Source organism: Chiloscyllium plagiosum, unplaced genomic scaffold, assembly GCF_037043375.1.
Source record: "Chiloscyllium plagiosum isolate Xiang-an unplaced genomic scaffold, Cpla_swu_hap1 HiC_scaffold_13, whole genome shotgun sequence".
Taxonomy (NCBI): Eukaryota; Metazoa; Chordata; class Chondrichthyes; order Orectolobiformes; family Hemiscylliidae; genus Chiloscyllium; species Chiloscyllium plagiosum.
The window spans coordinates 53112516-53132086 of NW_028270151.1; the positions used below are offsets into that span (position 1 = coordinate 53112516).

General features: G+C 37.5%; 1 protein-coding gene across 3 annotated transcripts; it reads left to right on the plus strand.

Moving 5' to 3' along the window:
- Positions 1 to 98: 98 nt before the first annotated feature.
- Positions 99 to 18812, plus strand: tiparp (TCDD-inducible poly(ADP-ribose) polymerase). Of its 3 annotated transcripts, none has more exons than XM_087993601.1 (6): positions 99 to 381; positions 1097 to 2079; positions 11285 to 11450; positions 11991 to 12178; positions 15253 to 15531; positions 17585 to 18812. In XM_087993601.1, exons 2-6 carry the CDS (start codon positions 1136 to 1138, stop codon positions 18030 to 18032), a joined length of 2025 nt encoding a protein of 674 aa, XP_087849727.1. In that variant the 5' UTR covers positions 99 to 381; positions 1097 to 1135; the 3' UTR covers positions 18033 to 18812. The 3 variants fall into 3 exon arrangements, with proteins under 3 accessions (XP_087849727.1, XP_087849726.1, XP_087849725.1); XM_087993600.1 differs by having other exon boundaries at positions 100 to 381; positions 1100 to 2079; XM_087993599.1 differs by lacking the exon at positions 99 to 381 and having other exon boundaries at positions 1070 to 2079.
- The last annotated feature ends 759 nt before the right edge of the window (positions 18813 to 19571 follow it).

The following is a 19571-nucleotide window of genomic DNA, read 5'->3' on the forward strand; positions in this document are numbered from 1 at the left end:
CTTGCAGCAACAGCTTAGAGGCAGAATAAATAAGCAGCAGCTTGTGCTATTTCCTGCTAAGTCAAGAGTTGGAGATGAAAGTCCTCCGCACGGTTTAGCTTTACCAGGCACTGAGAGACTCCGCCCAGCCTCCGAGTGACGAAACCCCGCGGTCGCTACTTAAAGGGACGGCAGCTCGGCAGCGGGAGGTGAACACTGTCCTTCCCTGGCTCTGCTTAAAGTGGAGCCTAGCTCATTCCCCGCTTCAACACAGCGCCTGATGAGAGCGGCGGACCTCACTCCCATTTGCAAGGCCGAACTGAGCGGCCCCTCGCTCCATGCTCTCACCGGCGGCGTCTCCCAGCTCCCCCCAGCCTGACGCTCAACTGGTCGAGGGCCAAGGTAGGACTCAGCTCAGTCACTTCCAACAAACTGCTCAGGTGAACTTCGTGGGAAAATCCCTAGTCCTGGAGTTATTAGACACCCCTGCAGTGCCGGAGGATTTTTGTCGGGGTTTGGGGGAGATTTGAAGTCTGTCACCCTTCCTGGTCATTGCGATCATTGGTGCTAAACATTCATATTTAACATTTCTAAAATCAGACTGGGATTCCTGTCGATGGACGTGTTTAGAATCGGTGTGCTGCATATATTGTTTGTGTTTTTAAATTTAATCAGCGCTCGACCGAGTCGTACTTCCAGCAACTTCATTAGCTGTTGGGTCGGTTTAGTTTTGTTTTTGCTGAATAAAGCTCTTGTTGCGGGGAAGTTCAGGGCGATTTGCCGTGAAGTTGCTGAACTGGAGTAACCGCCCAATTCCTGAACCGCCCCGAACTCCCTTCAGCAGTGCCCGCCCGCCCGCAGCTCCTGGGAACATCCCATTCTGCACGTCCGAGGTTTGAGATTAATTATCCTGAACATTGTTGGGAGCTCGCCCTACGTGCCTGAGGGGAATGGGGGTGGGGGAACAGGTCCTGGGGAGAGAGAGAGGGGAGAGTTGAGAGATTCCAATCTTTATTTGAACTGAACACCATTTTAATCGAGAGAGGAGAAGGAGGAGGGGGGAATTTAAAACAAAAGCCAAACTTGTTGAATGACTGACTGTGGGTCTTTCTGTCAGCAGGTCAGTGAGTCCGGTGTCGTGGGCAGTGACCGCAGTATGGAGAAGAGTTTACATGTGTGTTGCTCACGGCCGGCCGGCGCTAGGCTGCCTCTCCCTGAGCTGGAGTGCTCCAGAGCGGCAGTGGGGACGTGCCCCTCGGAGCTGCCCCTCTCCTGCAGAGTGCCGCCGCTCCTCAATACTTTCCTCAAGAAGAAACACGCGCAGAGGAAGTTGGAGGTGAGGAATCTCCGAGCGCTGGGGTTAATCCTCACCAGCTTGTTACGGTCGGACAAACTGAGCGACGGGGTGTTCCTGTGCGGCAGCTGTGTGGAAAATCGGACCGGTTTGTTTGAACCTTTGAAAAAGGATTCGAAGGAAACTCGAGCGTGCCCGATGTCAGGAAATGATGTTTCCACACTGATGCCATCTGCGGGAAGTCCTGGCCAGATGCAGCCGCTGCCGGCACTGGAACACGATGGCCAGGAAACTGGGCTCCCAGCTGATCGATCCTTTGCCACAGAAGCATCAGCTATTATCTCCACGGCTGCAAACTTGCTGTTCCAGAACCCAACTTGCTATTCCGCCCAATATGCTATCACCACGGAGCGCTGTAACAACACAGCCCAGCCGCATGTCAACAACTTCTGTCAGAGCTCCCCCTCTCACGACCTACTGCCCAATGTGAAGGCCGAGAAAGATGTAAAGACTGGCATTTTTCAGGATAAGAGCGAGGAGGCATCCATTGACCTTGTCTTTGATCTTTTGACTCAGTTACAGTATCACACCCATCAGGAAGATGGAATAGAGATATGTGATGAATTTTTGCAGGGGATTTGTGTTTATGGGAATGACTGTCTGAAACATCACACAGTTCTACCTTATCACTGGCAGCTGAGAAATATAGGAACTCAGACTTGGCAGGCCCTGTCTGACGATGCACAAGAACATTTAGAAAGACTGTACTGCAATCCTGAAAATGACCAAGTCAAACTTCAATACCAGTAAGCAACAGAGGCAGGGTACCTTTTTTTTGTTTATCTTGTTTTGAAAAGTTCCTCTAATGTTCAAAATTTTAAAGTGCTGAAATCGGCAATAAAAAAAGTTTTTATTTGAATTTGATCATTTCCATGGAAAAGGTAGATGGAAAGCTGTCAGAGTAAAGACAATTTTAAATAAAAAAAAACGCTTTTGGTAAAGGTGAGGCACCCATAAGGGAGCTGGCTTGAATGTCTGTTGAATTTCAGTGGGAAGAGAAGCCCAGTTCTATTATGATGTTGTGTTTCCCTAGTAACAAGATGCAGATAACAGCATGCTGCGCCCTTCCAAAATACTTGTAAACAAGTTAGTGCTGCATATTGCTTGCATGGTTACCACACTATTGGTTAGTGCTGTTAATCATTTGTGGGTAACCTAGCTTTATTGAAAATTTGTTTGAACACAGGAAATTGCCTGTTCAGCACCTCCCTTGCAGAAAGGTTGAGTGCAACCCAGCAGTAGTCAACTGATTAGACATGTCTGCATAACTCGAACAAGTACCTGTAGATTACCTGACTGTCATAGTTCTGACCTTCAGCAAATGTATAAAAATAAGATCAACGTATCATTCTTGTACAGAAATGGCTTAAAAGTGATGGTATGCAAGCATAGAGTGATGCATTCCAGATTTAAAATTCTAGAATGTAATGTGCTGGCTTGTACAGCTGTCAGTACTATACCAGCACATACCATTCTACTTTGAACCTTGTTTATATATCATATCTTGTTAGTAACTGAGTGGCTTGTAATGACCCTTCTGAGCACTAGAGAATAATTTTGGAATTTTTGCTCACTGCTATTAGAAGGCTAAAGGTAAGCTTTTGTTTGAACTCCGAAGTTGCTGAAAAAGCTCAGCAGGTCTGGCAGAATCTGTGAGGAGAAATCATCAGACTTAATGTTTTGGGTTCGGTGACCCTTCCTCAGACCCAGACCTACTCTGTTTTCTCTTTACAGAGACTGCTGCACCTGCTGAGCTTTTCCAGCAATTTCTGTTTTTGTTCCTGTTTTACAGCATCTGCATATTTTTTTTTTATTTTATGTTTCTTCTTATCACAAAATTGTTCACTGGGAGGGGCGCACCTGACTTGCTCCTAGGTCTCTGTCAAAATTGCTTTTATTCTGGCTACTTGTATCCATGAAGAGCAATTGGGATAATTCAATATCTCACACCCTATTCCCCTTCTGCCATGTCATGAAGCAGCTCCAGAAGAATGAGTTTGTAATAAATCATGTGTAGTTACTGGGGGCACATTTACTTTCTATCACTGTGGTAGATATAAATGTAACAATACTATAATCCACAGGCCACAGTAATTGTTTAGTATAGTGCGTGTAAGAAATGTGAGCCTCCTCAGATTGATTAATTCAGTGACAATTTTCTGATTAATACTGATACTTAAGTGTTTTGGGGATAGTTGGATGGTCTTCAATTATGACTGGACAATCATATTTCCTTGTGTGTATTGTAATGAAAACTGAAACTACAAGTATTTCTTGATTTTATTGAGATTCTTGCATAACCTAATGGCACAATAGATGCAATGCAATTTTTTTTTTGCAGGAAAAATATTTGTTGATCTATAATGTGTCTAATATGAACTCCAGGATTAGTATTTTAAGAGTGACCTGAATTGCACTTTTAGAATTCTTCAGTTATCAATTGGCTTTAATTGTAAATAGATATTGCCACATATCTGCTTGCATTGTAATTTTTATACATTAGGAAGACTAGACGTGCTGTGATTTAGCATTAGAGATAGGGTATTCTAATCAGTACAGTATTAAATCGATTGTGTTCCAGTCATGCCTTGTCATTGAACCTAATCTTGGATAAATTAGTTCCTAAAAACACAGAAATAGCTTGTGTAACTTTTCAAAAGTTAACATTTTTTGAGATGCTTGTCTTTGGAAAAGCTAATGGGTGAGGTAAGATCTTGCATGAAATTTCCTACAGGTAGGATGCAAAATCAACTCTTCAATTCCACAATGTGATGCATTGGTGGTTGCTGGTGACCAGTTTAAAATACTAATACAGTCATTTCTAAATACTGCTAATACTAGTTGAGTATTATACATACATTGGAGTTTTTTTATTTTGAGCCTTTTCTGAAAAATGGTGCATGTTAATGACAATTATTTTTGAATAAACACCTGGACCAGAACATTGCTTTTTTTTATAGATTGTGTGTTCACTGCAATATAAGATTACCTTAACGTGACATGGAAATTATACAGAACATTCCACCAATATTCTTGAGCCTGAAGTAGTACAAATATCTTAACCCTTACTGTACCAGTCACATTTTCTGTATCTATATGCAGCTTGTGTTTGGTTAAAAGGATAGTGAATGAGGACTCTTGGCAGATCCTAACTTTTAAAAAGACAAGTATTTATGGAATGTATCTGTACTGACCTGTATGTAGATTTGCTAAGTTTGTTTTGTCAGTTTTGCTTGTTAAAAAGAAAAACATTTTTAATGGAGGCCTGTTTTCACAATTACCACATGGATTAGTGCTGTAGGCAGCAACAAAATAATATTCAGGACACAACTGAGCAGTATGAATCACTAGTCTCATCAATTGCTCGTCTCTAACCAATTAGAATTCTGACAGTTATCTTTGTGTTGGGCTCAATAGGACATCTGGGAATTTCTGAGCCATTTCAAAAAATCAAATATAAGCTGAGGTAGAGGTGAATTCCTGCTATAATTTTGGAAACTTTAGTATAGCATAAAGTAGAGACATATATGAACAATAAGCTGTACTGTTGAAAAAGTAACTGAGCATTTGCTGTGCTATTGATATACTGTACACCAAACTGACCCATCATAAGCAACATCTGTTTTTATTTGGAGGATTTAACATGAAAATTTCTCAGTACTTAACATAATTATTTTCTTACAAATATGTAAAGTTGGCATAAGGGAAAGACCAAGCTTACCTGAGCTCTCATTTTAAATTCAATATAGTCTTAAGGTCATTCAAAATCTATTACCTCTTCTAATTCATACCAAGCCATGCTCACTCAACAAACCTATGCTCAGTAGTATACAATAGTTCCCAGTTAAATAACACCTCCGCTCTAAATTTCCACCATTAATTTAAAATTCCTTGGTTGACTTGCCTATTGTTAAATCTCTAATCATCTTCAGCCTCAACCCACCAATCTACCTCTGCTGCTTGACTCTGACCTCTTTAGCATTTCTGGTATAATTGCCAGACTACTGGCAGTACACATTCAGTTACTAAAGCTGTAAACTCTTGAATTCTCTCCCTAAATCTCTGCAGTTTTCTTCCTGCATTTCCACCTAAAGACGCTCCTTAATCAAACAGTTTGCCCTAACATACCTTTGTATATGGCTGATTATCAATTTGTTTTCTACTATCTCTGAAGCATCTTGGAAACTCTTGCTACATTAAAGACACTATATAAGTATTTATTGTTACATGGTTGAACAAGCCTTCCACATGCTGATGCATCAGGATTAGACCCTTGCTCGCCCACTACCTACGAGGAACCATATGGGGGAAGGCAAAAGCGTTAAAGCCCCACAGCCATTTTGGAAGATGAGGGGGTTGGAGTTGGTGATGGGGATGTATAGAGAATATTTCTCTGCTACACTTTTAGATGAGGAAAACCTATTCAGGAGACCAGACTGACTACACTTTATTACATGATAGTCCAGCTATCTATCTATCTATTTTTTATAAGATGTGGCCTGTCCTTGTCCAGGAAATGGTTCAGCTTTGTTTATTGAATGTATGCAGAGAATCAGCATTCATTGATTTGGCAACTTGTCCATAGATCTACTTTTCTCTGGTAAAATAATGGACCCAATGTCTAATCTTGCTGCACCTTTCTGTGATTTATGCATAAGAATCTTGTCATCCACAGTGCATCATCTGAAAGAGAATTGAGCCCTTTAACTGTTGCATTTATATCATTCAAATCTGGTTGAAATTGCATGTTTCAAACAAATACAACTTACTAAGCTTATCTGAGTAAGTAAGATTCTTTAAGCTGGAAATCTTTATTTAAGCCATGGTCTGAACCTTTTTCATTATCTTTATACCACCCACTGAGTCTGAGGACAAAAGCTGAATGCAGTGTTTTTATTTTTTATATAAAGCACAATGACAACATAGCAGCCACTTGCTCCACAAATGAACTTTGAAACGAATGATCAGTTAGTGCTTGACTGAGAAATGTTGGATATAACACTGGAAGAACTTCTTTGTTGTTCTTGTAGTGCCACAAGGACTTTTAGTATTCATCAAAACAGACAGCCAGAACCATGATTTATTCTCTAATCTAAGAAACAGTAATCTGTCATTATGCCATACCCTCAGAAGTGTCACTGAAGGCTCAACATTGTCATTTCTGACCAGAATGTGGGGCTTGAGCCTGCAACCAACCTTCTGGCCCAGGTTTGAGATTTTGATCAATTAAGCAATCTTAATTAAAGATGGCAGTTGCATGGAAAATGAGGAAGCAGGGAGAATGTTGTTGCTAAATATTTCGAACAAACTGAGATTTTACCATAATCATAGTGTCTGTTTTACATCCTTCTGAGAAGGAACTGTACCATTACCTCAAGCAGAAAGGGTGATTGCAAAACAACTGTTCTATATGCAATCCTAGTATTTCTACAGTTTTAAATGAGCTAACATCATAAATACTTCTATGTGAAGCCTACTTTTGAATTTTGCGGCAAAATATTTTTGTGAAATATGCATGATCTACTACAACCTTTTTTTTTGCTTGACTGAACTGGCTGCTTTCTAATGGTGCATGTAGTGGTAATGTCATCAGGTTGACAATGTCACAATGGCTGAATGGTTATGTAAATAGGATTTGTTTGGTTAGAAACAGCTGAGAACACAAGACTTAAAGTTTCTATTGTTTCTCAGGAATAGAAATAACCTTGAGACACCTCAGCTAGAAACAATAAAATGCTGACTATGCAGCTGTCATCATCTGTCAAAACTGAAATGAGCTAATTCGAAATTAGACTTGTGTTTTTTTTAAATTGTGGCATCATTTTATTGTGTTCATTTCCTCATATCCGTTCTGACTTTTTTCCTCCAGTTTTCTCCCAGCAACAAGACACTTGAATCATCTTCCAGCAATTGTTCTCTGTTCATTATCCAATGCCTCACATCTTTGGGATTTATTCATTTAATGAGTATTTGTCACATACTCTACAAAGAAAAAGCACCAAACAACTAATTTTCCCATCATATGATGTCTTTATGTGCAACAAATCCTATTGATGGTCATTGGATAATGCTTAAGAGTGAGGAACTAGGCTAATTCTCTCATTCCTTAGTTTAGATTGACAGTATTAGTGATGCCCTGGCTGAGAGAGTGCACAGTACACTATAAATGGAATGCTTTACATTCCTGGCTTCTTTGGTTACTTCCATTATGGGAAATATCTTCACTAACTGAGTTCAGTGTGGGGCTTTTCTTATGTCAGATATCTGTTAGAATTCTCTAAATTCATTAAGATTAAATGTGTCAGTATCCAAATTTTAAAAATTATTTATTTCAGTTTCTTTGCCATAAAATGACAAGTTTATCCTAATTCCCTGTTAATAGACATTTTTATTTGTGTAATGAATATCCAGAATAAAGATTTCAATCATAAATAAGAGCAGAATTCAGGAAAAGTCAACACGTTCTGTTCTCCGTAATGGTTCAAGCAGCTATCAGTTGATAATTTATCCTCCTATTTCTCCCAATATTGTTGCAATAGAGCTGAAAAGTCTTGACTCATGTAAGATTTGTTAAATCCAAGTTTAAAGAGGGTTTCTTGGAAATTGCTCATCAGGGTTGAAATGAGATCAGTTGTTTTTTTTACCAATGTAACAAATCATCATTTTAGAAGACACTCTGGTGAGACTGTTGATGTTACAGTTTTTATTTGTGTTTCTGAGAATCAAGCAAGCTTGAAGCAGTGGCTGTAAATATGATGACTGAAGGAGATTGCAGCACTTCACAGCACTATTTTGAAATAACTATGACTTGCCTTTAAGAAAAATGCAACATCATTTTTAAAATCAATGGTCTTGTGATGATGGGGATGTCTGTAGTGTGGAAAATACTATAAGCTTTCAAGTCTTTACATGTTTAAGTGAACTTTCACCCAATTCTATAGCTGTGGTTGAAGGGGTGTTGCCTCCACTGGGGTGTTTAATTAGGTGAAGTTTCTGTAACAGGCATGAATTCTGAACTAGTATCCTAATAGCCATAAAAGCAAGCTTGCAATTTTTGCAATTTTCAAGTTGTTTTTCTTCAAGATTCCTCAAAGACACTATTTGCTCTGGTGCAAATCATTTTACTGGCCAATGATCTGTTTCAGATAAAGCAAATTTTATTGGGAGCTCAATGTCCCATGATTTCTTTTCTGTCTTATACCTCAACATTAACAACTTGCTCCATATTTTTCCCAATGAAAATATTCCTAAACTTGCTGAGTTGATACATCAGTTGGGATATTGGTGAGAATTCTACACCCAGGATTATGTTTAGAGCTGAGTATGAATTTATGAAATTTTTCATTAGAAAACAGTGGAATCTCATTTTTGCCATTTACTATATTACCAAAGTGGATGAAAATTTGCCTCTATTACAACTAAAGAGCCGGAGTAGGAAAACTTCCTTAGAAGCCATTCTGATCCAGGTTGCTTTGCCTAAGTGAAATAAATGGTCGATCACGTGAAATACAAACACATGATTTGGTCCCTTGCCTACTCGACCATATGGCTGATCTGATTGTGGCCTCAACTTCACAACTGTCTACCTCTGATATCCTTGAATTCCCTTGTTTAAATGTGAATCTGTTACCTCTGCCTTTTTTAAAAAAACAATCTCCAGGATTCTGTCTCCACTGTTCTGTGGGAGTTTCACATACTCTTGACCCTCTGAGAAAAGTCTCCTCACTTCATCTTGCATGGGAGAGCCCTTTTAGAATAGCGGAATACTGTTTTCTCCCATAAAGGAAATCATCATTTCAGCATCTAGCTTGTCAGGTCTCCTCAGAATCTTGTATGTTTCAAGAATATCTCTCATTCTTAACTTCAGTTGATGCAGACCCAACCTATCATAAGATAATTCTCTTCCAGGAATCAGTTAAGTGAGCCTTGTCTAAATGACAAGGAGACCAAAACTTCGCACAGTACTCTAAATACCCTAATACTCTAAATTTTACCAATGCCCAAATGAATATTGTATATTCCATGTTTATAATAAACAAGTGTTTAAAATTTGAATTCCTAGTCACTTGCTTTTATATACCCAGATTCTTGTGCACCTCAAAGTGCTACAATGTCTTGATTTTAAATTATATGCATTTTTCTATTCTTCCTGCCAAAGTGGACAATTTCACACTTTTCCATCTCCATATGACTAACTCCATCTGCCAAAGCTATGCATTCTACATTGATGTAGATTGTAAATAGTTGAGGGCACAGCACTGATCTCTGTCTTAGTTCACTCACTGCATCTTGTCAACCTGAAAATGAGCCATTTATACCTACAGTTTCCTATTTGCTAATTAATCCTTTATCCATGCTAGTGTGTTCAGCCTTACACCATAAACTTCAATCGTCTGGTTTTATTGATAAATTGCTTTCTAAAGTTGTAGTTTTCTCGCGTCAGTTTTTTGTGCGTATTTTGTTCAGCACTTGGGCCTTGCCTAATGGTTAGATAAGATCTTTACAGACAATCATTGCAAAATCAATTCACTGCCTGTTCAGACATGGATGGAAGCACTTCATTCACTTAATATGGTGACCATGCTCTTTTTGATTACCTCTACCTCTTAAATTTCCTTGAACTACTTTGACTTCATGTACTATTACACCTATTGTTATTCTGCTATGTGCAAATGTAGTTTTACAACATTCAGTGCTCAGGAACAGAAGAGCAATTGTTAACAAGCTTAGTTCTAATGAAAAGTGGTTTTCCTGGCATGCTTTCCTGAGCCAGGATGAGCTCCAGGCATCCTCTCATTTCATGGCCAAGAATGGTTGATACTTACTTAGTATTGGGATGTGTGAATGGCTTCTTCCAGACATAGTTGTTTCAACATTTTTTCACAGGATCAGATCCAACCTGCTGAATCAGCTAGGTGGTAGACACCCATTCAAAGAACCAGTCTATCCTGTACACAATAGAATGTGGACACTTACTAACTTGTTAATAGTGGAAAGTGACTAATTTTCCATTTGTAGACAAATTATTAGCAGTAGGAGCACACCAACCCAAATTAAAACCTGGGGAAGATGAGATTTGGTTCATTCCAATCTATTCTAAAAGGATAAAATTTGAGCTACTTCCCATGACAAATTTCACCCCCAATATGTTTCCTTGATGGCATCAATAGTGAAAACATAGAGATTGACTTTCATCTAAATTTAACATTCATAAATAGTTTTACTTCGAACTTAATCTAATTTTTTTTCTGGATTTACAGTTTCAACTTTCTGAAAATCTTGGTAGAAACGATAAGCAATATTTTATATATTCAGCAGTTAGTAGCTTGTATTTCATACAGTATAGTCACAGCCTATTGCTAGCAGATTTTATCATCTGTTGAACATTTGTACTGCAGATGGTTCTGGGTTTTGCATTTTGCAGCTTACCAATACTGAAAAAATGGCTGCCTGGTTTAAACTGCTGCCCATCTTTCAACTTACATGTGCAACTATTTAGAATTGAATTCAGGACATCAAAGGTATTACTTAACTATACAAGTATGTATGTTTGGTTGTCAAAGAATCCAAAGTCTGGAATCCAAAGTCTACAGCTCTATGACTTAAGACAGCTGGATGATACCATTTTTGTCTGAAGATTTTATTTATTGTCTTGCATTGCAATTATTTCATGTAGCCTAATGAATGATACTAAATCAATCATGCTCTTTAATAGTTGCATTTTTATACAACATTAGATTGTTTACGGAACTTTTTGCATTAGAAGAGAAAATCTGCATTTGTAGGCTGGATTTCTTTTCTAATGAACTTTGTTAAGATCACTGGCATGAAAAGTATTCTCTTTTACAAACTTCGCAAAGATTTTGATTTTAATCTTGTTTCTAATTTTTAATGATTAGACAAAATGTAGTATTCCCAGAGATGATAATTCATATTTTATTGTTTTCTCAGGGGTCGTGTTTTCTCACTGGATTTTAACTTGATGACAGTTTATGATGCAGAATTCAACCAAGTGAGGAGATTGTCCACTGTTTCCTTGGCAAGTTCCAACTCTCAATTCCACACAGTTTGGAAGTACTATTGCAGGGAACACTTTGGCTGGAGAGAGTATTCTGAGGTAATATGAAATGGCTGTCATGTTAGCCAATTGCTGAAATGCAGATTGTCTAGGGATCAAATTCCTGAAAATTGTAATTGTTACATCATTTAAATGACAACATTAAAATGTTTAGATTGTAGCAAACTCTACTTTACGTTCTGTTCCTATGTGTGAAAGTAAATTGTGCTAAAAGAGCAATTGAAAGGTCATGATATTTCTTTCTTTTATGTATTTTATTGTATGAAGATGTTAACCTTTGCTTAAAATTGTAAATGATGAAAGACTACAAAACAGCAGTTGTTTCTATAAGCCTAACAGTAAAGTAGGTGAGACAACAAGCCTTCACTCAAAAGCTTATACTGTGATATAAAAAGCTGTCAAGAAAGAGTTATACATATTACAAAATCGAAGTATCAGCAGTTCAGTACATAACTGATATTAAAATCTGAGCACTTTTTCAAAGTTAAAACTAGTGTTCAGTATAGAAAATGATTTCTATCTCAGTGTTAGTAACATTGTTTCTCACTTTTAAAAAATGTATTAATTTGTAATTTCTAGGCCGTCGTTCAGTGTATTGAGGAAGCCTCATCCCGCGGAATGAGTGAGATCTGCTTCGTTATGCAGCAAAATAGATATATTCTGAATTTAATGGAGGGCTTTCAGCAGAATGCTGTATTTGGCACTCGGCAACGAATCACTCGGCGACCCATGTTTCGCTCTCGTGTACTGCTGTTACCTTGTTTACAGTAAGTTGAGCACTGAGTTTACTTGACAGAACAAAATAGTGTCTTGACTAGGTTAGTTAGTGACCTAAATTAAATATTCCAATGGAAACATTTTTTTTAAAAAGACACAAATTTACCTTGCTTGAGGAACTCTCGTCTTCCTAAAGTAATCCATTTGGTGACTTCGAACGGTATGGCTGTATGACTCCTCATATGAATTGGCACAATTTCAATATTCTATCAAATTTACTGGCTACTGATGTGTAAATCATTTAGTATGCACTTGTGCTGTAGATGTGTTACCAAAAGTTAAAACCATCCTAACAAAATTTCTCCAGTGACAGCTGTATTTTGGAGGCAAATTTGTATTATATAATTGTGAAGTTTGCAAAATATTCAACAAGGTTATGTAAATAACTTGAATGACAACTAGATATGTTTTAGTAGCCTTTACCTCAAATATCGCTGAAGTTTTATTCAGTAGTGGTAAATTGTGGTTATTTTCTATCCCTTTATGGAACTAATTTTGATCTCTTTTGACATTATCTCTGGATATATGCAGTGCTTAAACATTTTATTTAAAATTGTCAAATGCCAACAAGTGGAATAATAGTTGAAGGAGTCTATAGAGTACAGTACACAACCCCAGCTGGATGCATCTGATATAAATCTAAGTAATAATCACCTTCACAGCATCCTTTCACAGAAAATGTAATTACAGGAAATTGTGATTTTTTTTTTCAACTGTTTGGAGAAGATATAATATTTCATTGTATAAGATACTTTTACAGTTATTTTAAATGCTGTTGTCTCTGTCGCTCTGTCTGTCTGTGCACAAAATGGCACCTCTGTTCACCTTTTATAACCTCCAGCCAGTCTAAAGCAAAGTGATTGATTGCTCTGAAAATTTAGCAGAAGCAATGCTTACCTCCAGCATTAACATAGGGTCTCCAGCCTCATGTGTATCATTAAATGTTTTATTTCTTACTTCTCCTCTCTCCGTATCCTGTAACATGGTTCCTGGAGCCATTATTGTTTACATATATATAATAGCTGTCATTACAGTATTTCAAAAAAGTAAGTCATTGGTTGTGAAGTGTTTTCACACATTCTTATTGGCATTGTTACAAAAATAACCTGTAGGCTCCAAACAGATTTTCTTTAACCTGGATGAACACTACCTTTTGATCTGTCATGTGTGCCTTTCAGGCAAAAAGAGAGAAACCATCGTGATGACATAATGTCTCCAAACAGGATTACTTGTTTTTGAAGAAGGTAAACTATGCAGAGATAGTGAGGGTAGAGGACTGACTGCATTGCTGTAAAGAGAGCAGGCATGGACTTGATGGGCTAAATGGGCTCCTTCTTTGCTGTTTTGGCTACCTGACTCCTGTCTGCTTTTACAAGTTTTTGACAGCTGCCAAAACCTCTGGCCCTCATTGGCATGCAGAGCTATAAGTAATACTAGTTATACTGGTCCAGATGCCATTCTGGAATGACAATTGAGGGAGTTTCATAAATTCTGTAAAAGTAGGCCACCAAATAGCCAAATAATTGAGGTTTGAATTTCCTGAGTCAATACTATGCTTAATTATATGCATGCATTGGGAGGGGAGAACAACTGTCAGGGTTTCCAGTTTAACTAACTAGTGCTGTGCTGCCATCTGTGGGTCAGCCATGAGTCAGGGGTAGCAAGCACTCCTGCTGGTAAGTCAAAATTTTATGGAATCTAGTTGAGACTATGAAGTCCATGCAATTGATGTTGACATTCTGCAATAGTACTGTGAGGTTACTGCATTATCCAAGGCAATATCTTTCAGATGGAATTTATACAGAGGCTCGGTCTGCCTTCAGGTGGAGGTAAAAGGTCCCGTAGACCATGTTGAAGCAGAGTAACAGCCTTTTCTCAGTATCCTGTTTAATATCTTTCCATTAACTAACAGAACTTCAAAACAAATTGGTCACAGTCACATCACCTATAAATGGGAACATTCTGTGTGCAAAGTGACTGCCAATACAACAGTGACTACACCTCAAAATACTTCCTTAACTGTCAAGCAGTTGCAACATCATGAGGTTGTGAATGGTGCTATAAACCTATTTGGGATAACCCATGAAGTTGGATTAATAAATCTTCAGGGGAATGTGCCTTTCTTGTTACTCTGAGAGCTACAAAGGTAGTGATCAGAATGCAGAATGATGGTTTCAATATTAAGTAGAATAATTGATTCCCTAAGTATTAAACATTACACAATGGTAATAAAACTGACCGCCTGTTTAAGAATTCCAGTGATACAATTTAGAGATTAGTCAAATATTAGCATTACAGTATACATTGTCTCATACTCATCAACTTTCTAAATACTATATGGATGATTTTTAAAGTTTTGTAAATATTGAATATATAGCATGTACTATTAACTTATGGTTTCTTGTTTTTATGCATCAAAACATACTGCAATGAGCTGCCTTTCTACTTTCACTGGAAAGAGCAGTACTGGGGTACTCTTAACTTCATGGCTACTACATGCCAGTCCATTTATATAGTGCTTCATGCATGAGCCAGTTTTTCTTTTTGAAGAGTGGCAATTGTTATTACATGGTAGATCAAAGAACAATTCTGCATCAGTGTCCCAATAATCAGTATCATATGAATACTAGCCTCATATTGTTTCATTGTGAAAAAAAATTAATTGTCTTCAGGTAATACCAGGGAATCTTTAAAGTCCACTTGAACCATCAAAGGTTACAAAAGGGCCCTCTTTTTAACATCTCTACAACAATGCTGCACACTTTTAGAACTACAATTGAGTATGAGCTGAGAATCTGAATTGAAATCCAGAATGATTGTTATAATTCCAAAAAAAAACTGAGTTTCATTCTGAGAGCCCCTAAAGATGGCCAATGTGGCAGATGGGAACATTTCAGGTTAAACCAGTATTTTCTTTTTATGCTGGACATGATTTAAAATTTTTGAGTAACATACAAGTAATTATATTCTCCATCTAGCTATTCAAAGTGCTTTATGATTCCATGTGTAACTATTTTATGCTGCCACTAGAGAGTTAACAGTTTTTATTTTTTTTTCTTTTTAGGACTCTAGCTGGTACATTAGGTGGTCTTGCAAAACTACCAGATGGATCAGTTGTTCGACAAGCCAGCTTTCCTGCTGTCTCTTCCCATGCAAAACTCTATCCTGAAACATGGATTTCAATGGAACTATCAGAAGATTTTATTCAAGTGCCTGTTTCCATAGAAGACAAAAGCTATAGAACTGTATATAATCTTTTCCACAAAACAATACCAGAAACTAAATTTAGAATTTTAAATATACTGAGGGTACAAAATCCGTATCTTTGGGAAAAATATAAAAGGTAAGAAATTGATTGAATCAAAAATGTTTTATCCAGTCACTAAACTTGCATTTGAACTGTGAATACTAGTCCCTGTTATGATGAGTATAGAACATAACTCAGCATTTGTTATGATGTGCAGTGTTTGACCTGTGACCTGTTCTATTACTAGTCTATTTGTACATTTCGATTTTGTGGTAGAGATACTATAAACAAACCTTTTGGATCTCGCAAAAGTAGTTCATATACTAGCAGTACACATTTCAGTCTTTTTTTCAACAATACCCAATCTAATCAGTGGAAGATGAAAGATTGACCCTGAGTCAAATTGCTTGTCTTTTGGTTGAAGAAGTTAATTGCATTTTTAAGTAGCAAAAATTTATTTAAAATTGTGATGTTTCTAAACGTATGAGTGAATCTCTGAGGTGGCTTGATTTACCTTTATGCTAATTGCAGCTTACTTCTGAGTTGCTTTGTTCCAAGTTACACTGTTGACTCACTGCAATATCTGATTGTACTGCAGTATTTGCAGTTGGCTTATTATGAATAATGTTTTGAATTTCCACTCGGCAGAGATACTTGCCTGCTCACTGTTAATGGTATGATGTCAGAAAATTAGTCTTGTAGTGTTAGATAGTAATGGAATAGAGCAGAAGATTTTAACCCAGGCCATAAAGGTGCCCAAACATTAAAGCGAGAAATGGGTATGATAGCGTACGTTGGTATTCTCCATCTGCTGCTTAGCTGTAAAACTGCCATAGTAGATTGGTCACCCATTATAGAAACTACCAAGCTTTCACTTTGAATTGAAATCCAATGAAAATGAAAACTGGGTGGATGATCTGTAATGCTATATTTACACAATGTTACAGCATTACTGGTGGAAACACATTTCAAGTGAAAATCGGGCTTCGCTTTAAAACTGAATCATGTGCCCAGCCCTTTAATCTACTAACTAAATATGGATCAAAAACCACAGATGAATCTTTGTCAAAACTTTAGTATAAATTGGGGAAGTTGGGAAGAACCAGCTGTTATCTGAAACAGTGAATTCTGGACAACTGAAGCTGGTAAAAATGGTAGTAAGCTTTGTGTCAGCTAGATCATAATGCTTCCTAAATGCTGACGAATTCTGAATGGAGGTCTGAAATGACGTGTCACATTCAGATGTGATGGATAGGTAAAACATATATCTAAAAGGCTGGCCTTTTTTAATTTGGAGAACTGAAATACAAAGGTTTGTAGTCAAGTTGCAGCTACATAGGAAGCTACAGTTACACCACACTTGAAGCACTGTTTTCCAGTCTGGGCCCTATATTTTGAAACATATTTTGGCATTGGGGAATGCAAAGTAGATTTACTCAAATTAAACCTGGATCCCAAATTTCGAGGAGACCCTATATAAGCTAGGTTGCATTATCCACTTTGTAAAGGATTTGATTAAAGTTTAAAACATTCAGAGGAACTGATAGGATTGATTTAAAAATCCTACATCCAGGGGACATGGCCTAAAAATTGGGCTTTTTCAAGAGGTTACACAAAGGATGGTAGATATTTGGACTTCTCCTGTGTAAACAACAGTTAATCCTGGGTCAGTAGTTAAAAGTTTTTAAAGCTGGGATTGATGAATTTCTGTTATTGAAAGGTATTAGCGATATGGGTAAATACAAGATAAGCAGTTAGGACAGATCACTTGTGATTGGTGCTGTATTGAAAAGCTTAAAAAGGCATACATCAGTTCCAGCAGGTTGGTTCCAATTGTATGCATTTAGCAGTTAGAGTTCCTTCTGCCTTAGTTGTTAAAATACACCCTGGAAAGTGAAGAGAATTTGTTGAATGATGCATTGTAGTGTGGAACCATTCTAAATCCTTTTTTTATTTTGTTTCACTCTCCTGTTGAAAAGTGCTGTATCAAATAGAATGTGCACCACAGGTTTTATCCAATGTGCTTGGTTTTGGCTATGGAATTTGTACATAGATGCACTAGTTATTCTTCTCTGGCTTTTCCTTTTTCTTTTTAGAAGGTAAACTTCACATGTCATGCAGTAAATTTATCTTTTTGTTTTTGCTACAGGAAAAAGGAGTACATGTCACGAAAGATGTCCGAAATGGACAAGATCCTTAACGAAAGACATCTGTTTCATGGAACCTCCCAGGATGTGGTTGATGCCATCTGTAAACATAATTTTGACCCCAGGGTGTGTGGAAAACATGCCACCATGTTTGGACAGGGCAGCTATTTTGCCAGAAAGGCAAGCTATTCTCACAACTTCTCAAAGAAGTCACAAGAAGGTGTTCATTATATGTTCTTAGCAAAAGTCCTTATAGGGAAGTACACATTGGGCAAGCCTTCGATGCGGAGACCACCACCTCAATCTCCTACTGACCCTTCCAGTGATTTGTATGATTCATGTGTGGATAATCTGCTGGAACCTCAGATTTTTGTCATCTTTAATGATGACCAAAGCTTCCCCTACTTCATTATTCAGTATGAAGATGTTGGAAGTACAGTCAATGTTTGATGAACTATGATTAACAGTAATTATAAAGAAAGACTGGAGATACTAAAATGAACTCATCTACACACTATAGACTTTGAGGTCTTTATAAATAGATTTACAGGTAAACTACATGACTCTCACAAATGACCACCTGATGTGAGACTACTGTATTTGCAATTCCTTGACCAGTGTAAATAGCATAATATGTTGCCTTGAAAATGTTCAGATGTTAATGTGCCTCTGTTTGTGAATGAGTGAGTGTGTATTTATATTAGAAAACATGTTGCCCATTTTTAATTCTGAAGTATTTGAGAAAGTTGTATACTTGACCTGAATACGGCAGTTTTATTCTTGAATTGTCAGAAGCTGAAGTTGTGAAATTAAATGTTGAGCACTTTTTTTAAACCAAAGTTTTATACTGAAAGACATTATTTGTGATCTCAATGAGGTGAAGCAACTGCCACAAATACAAGGGAAAAGTGCATTATGCTTACCTTACTTGCAGTAGATAAAATTTGCCACAACAGTCATGTCATTCACCACAAGAAAGGAAGTCCTTACCGTGAGAAAGAACCAACTGGGCCTTTCTCAGAGCTGTAAATTGTGGTATTGCGCTCCTGATCTCACTGTCGCATTCTTCACTTCTCAATCTTCTAAAATAATTTTCTTGGTTCAATTTTCCTCTCCACCAATAAATTGAGACCAACATATTGTAGTGTAAGAAAGACCGGAACTGTACAGATACATTGTGTAATACATTATTTGTAAATCAAGAGGAAATAAAAGGTTTAAAAGTGAAAACATCCCATTAGTGAGTACCAAATATCATTTTATATTCCTAGTCTCTCAAATCTTATTACTACTCTCTTCACAGTAAAGGAATGGTAATGATAAAACTGCACAACCTTTCAAATAACAATGCTGACCTGAAGTGATGGTTTGGAGATGCCAGTGTTAATGTTTGTGAGGTTTTTCATGTAAAATTGAAAGCAAAGATTTGGAAGATCAACATATCAATCATTTGGCTGTGAGATTCTCCATACTCCTTGCTTCGTTGACCAGATTTAAGGGAAAATTTGCTTCAGTTATTGAAAGTTGGGTCAGGTGAGCCTTGAAAACAACATTTACATTGCATTGTGGGAGCAACTTGGTAGGGAAACCAGTTTCACTACTTCAATTAGTTTATTCAGGATGTGGAGGAGCCAGTGTTGAACTGGGGTTGACAAGTTTAAAAATTGCACAACGCCAGGTTATAGTCCAACCAGTTTATTTGGCGGTACTAGCTTTCAGAGTGCTACTCCATCAGGTAGCTGTGGAGTATGTTCATAAGACTCAGAATCTATAGCATGAGATGAGTGTCATACAATTAAAATGATATATTGAACAAACCTAGATTGCTGATCAATCTTTCATCTTGTGGAATGGCTGCAAGTGGTTTTGAGATGAAAGACTCAACAGCAATCTAGGTTTGTTCAATATCACTTTAATTGCATGACACTGATCTTTTTACAATAAATTCTGTGTCTTATGATCGTACTCCACAGCTACCTGATGATGGAA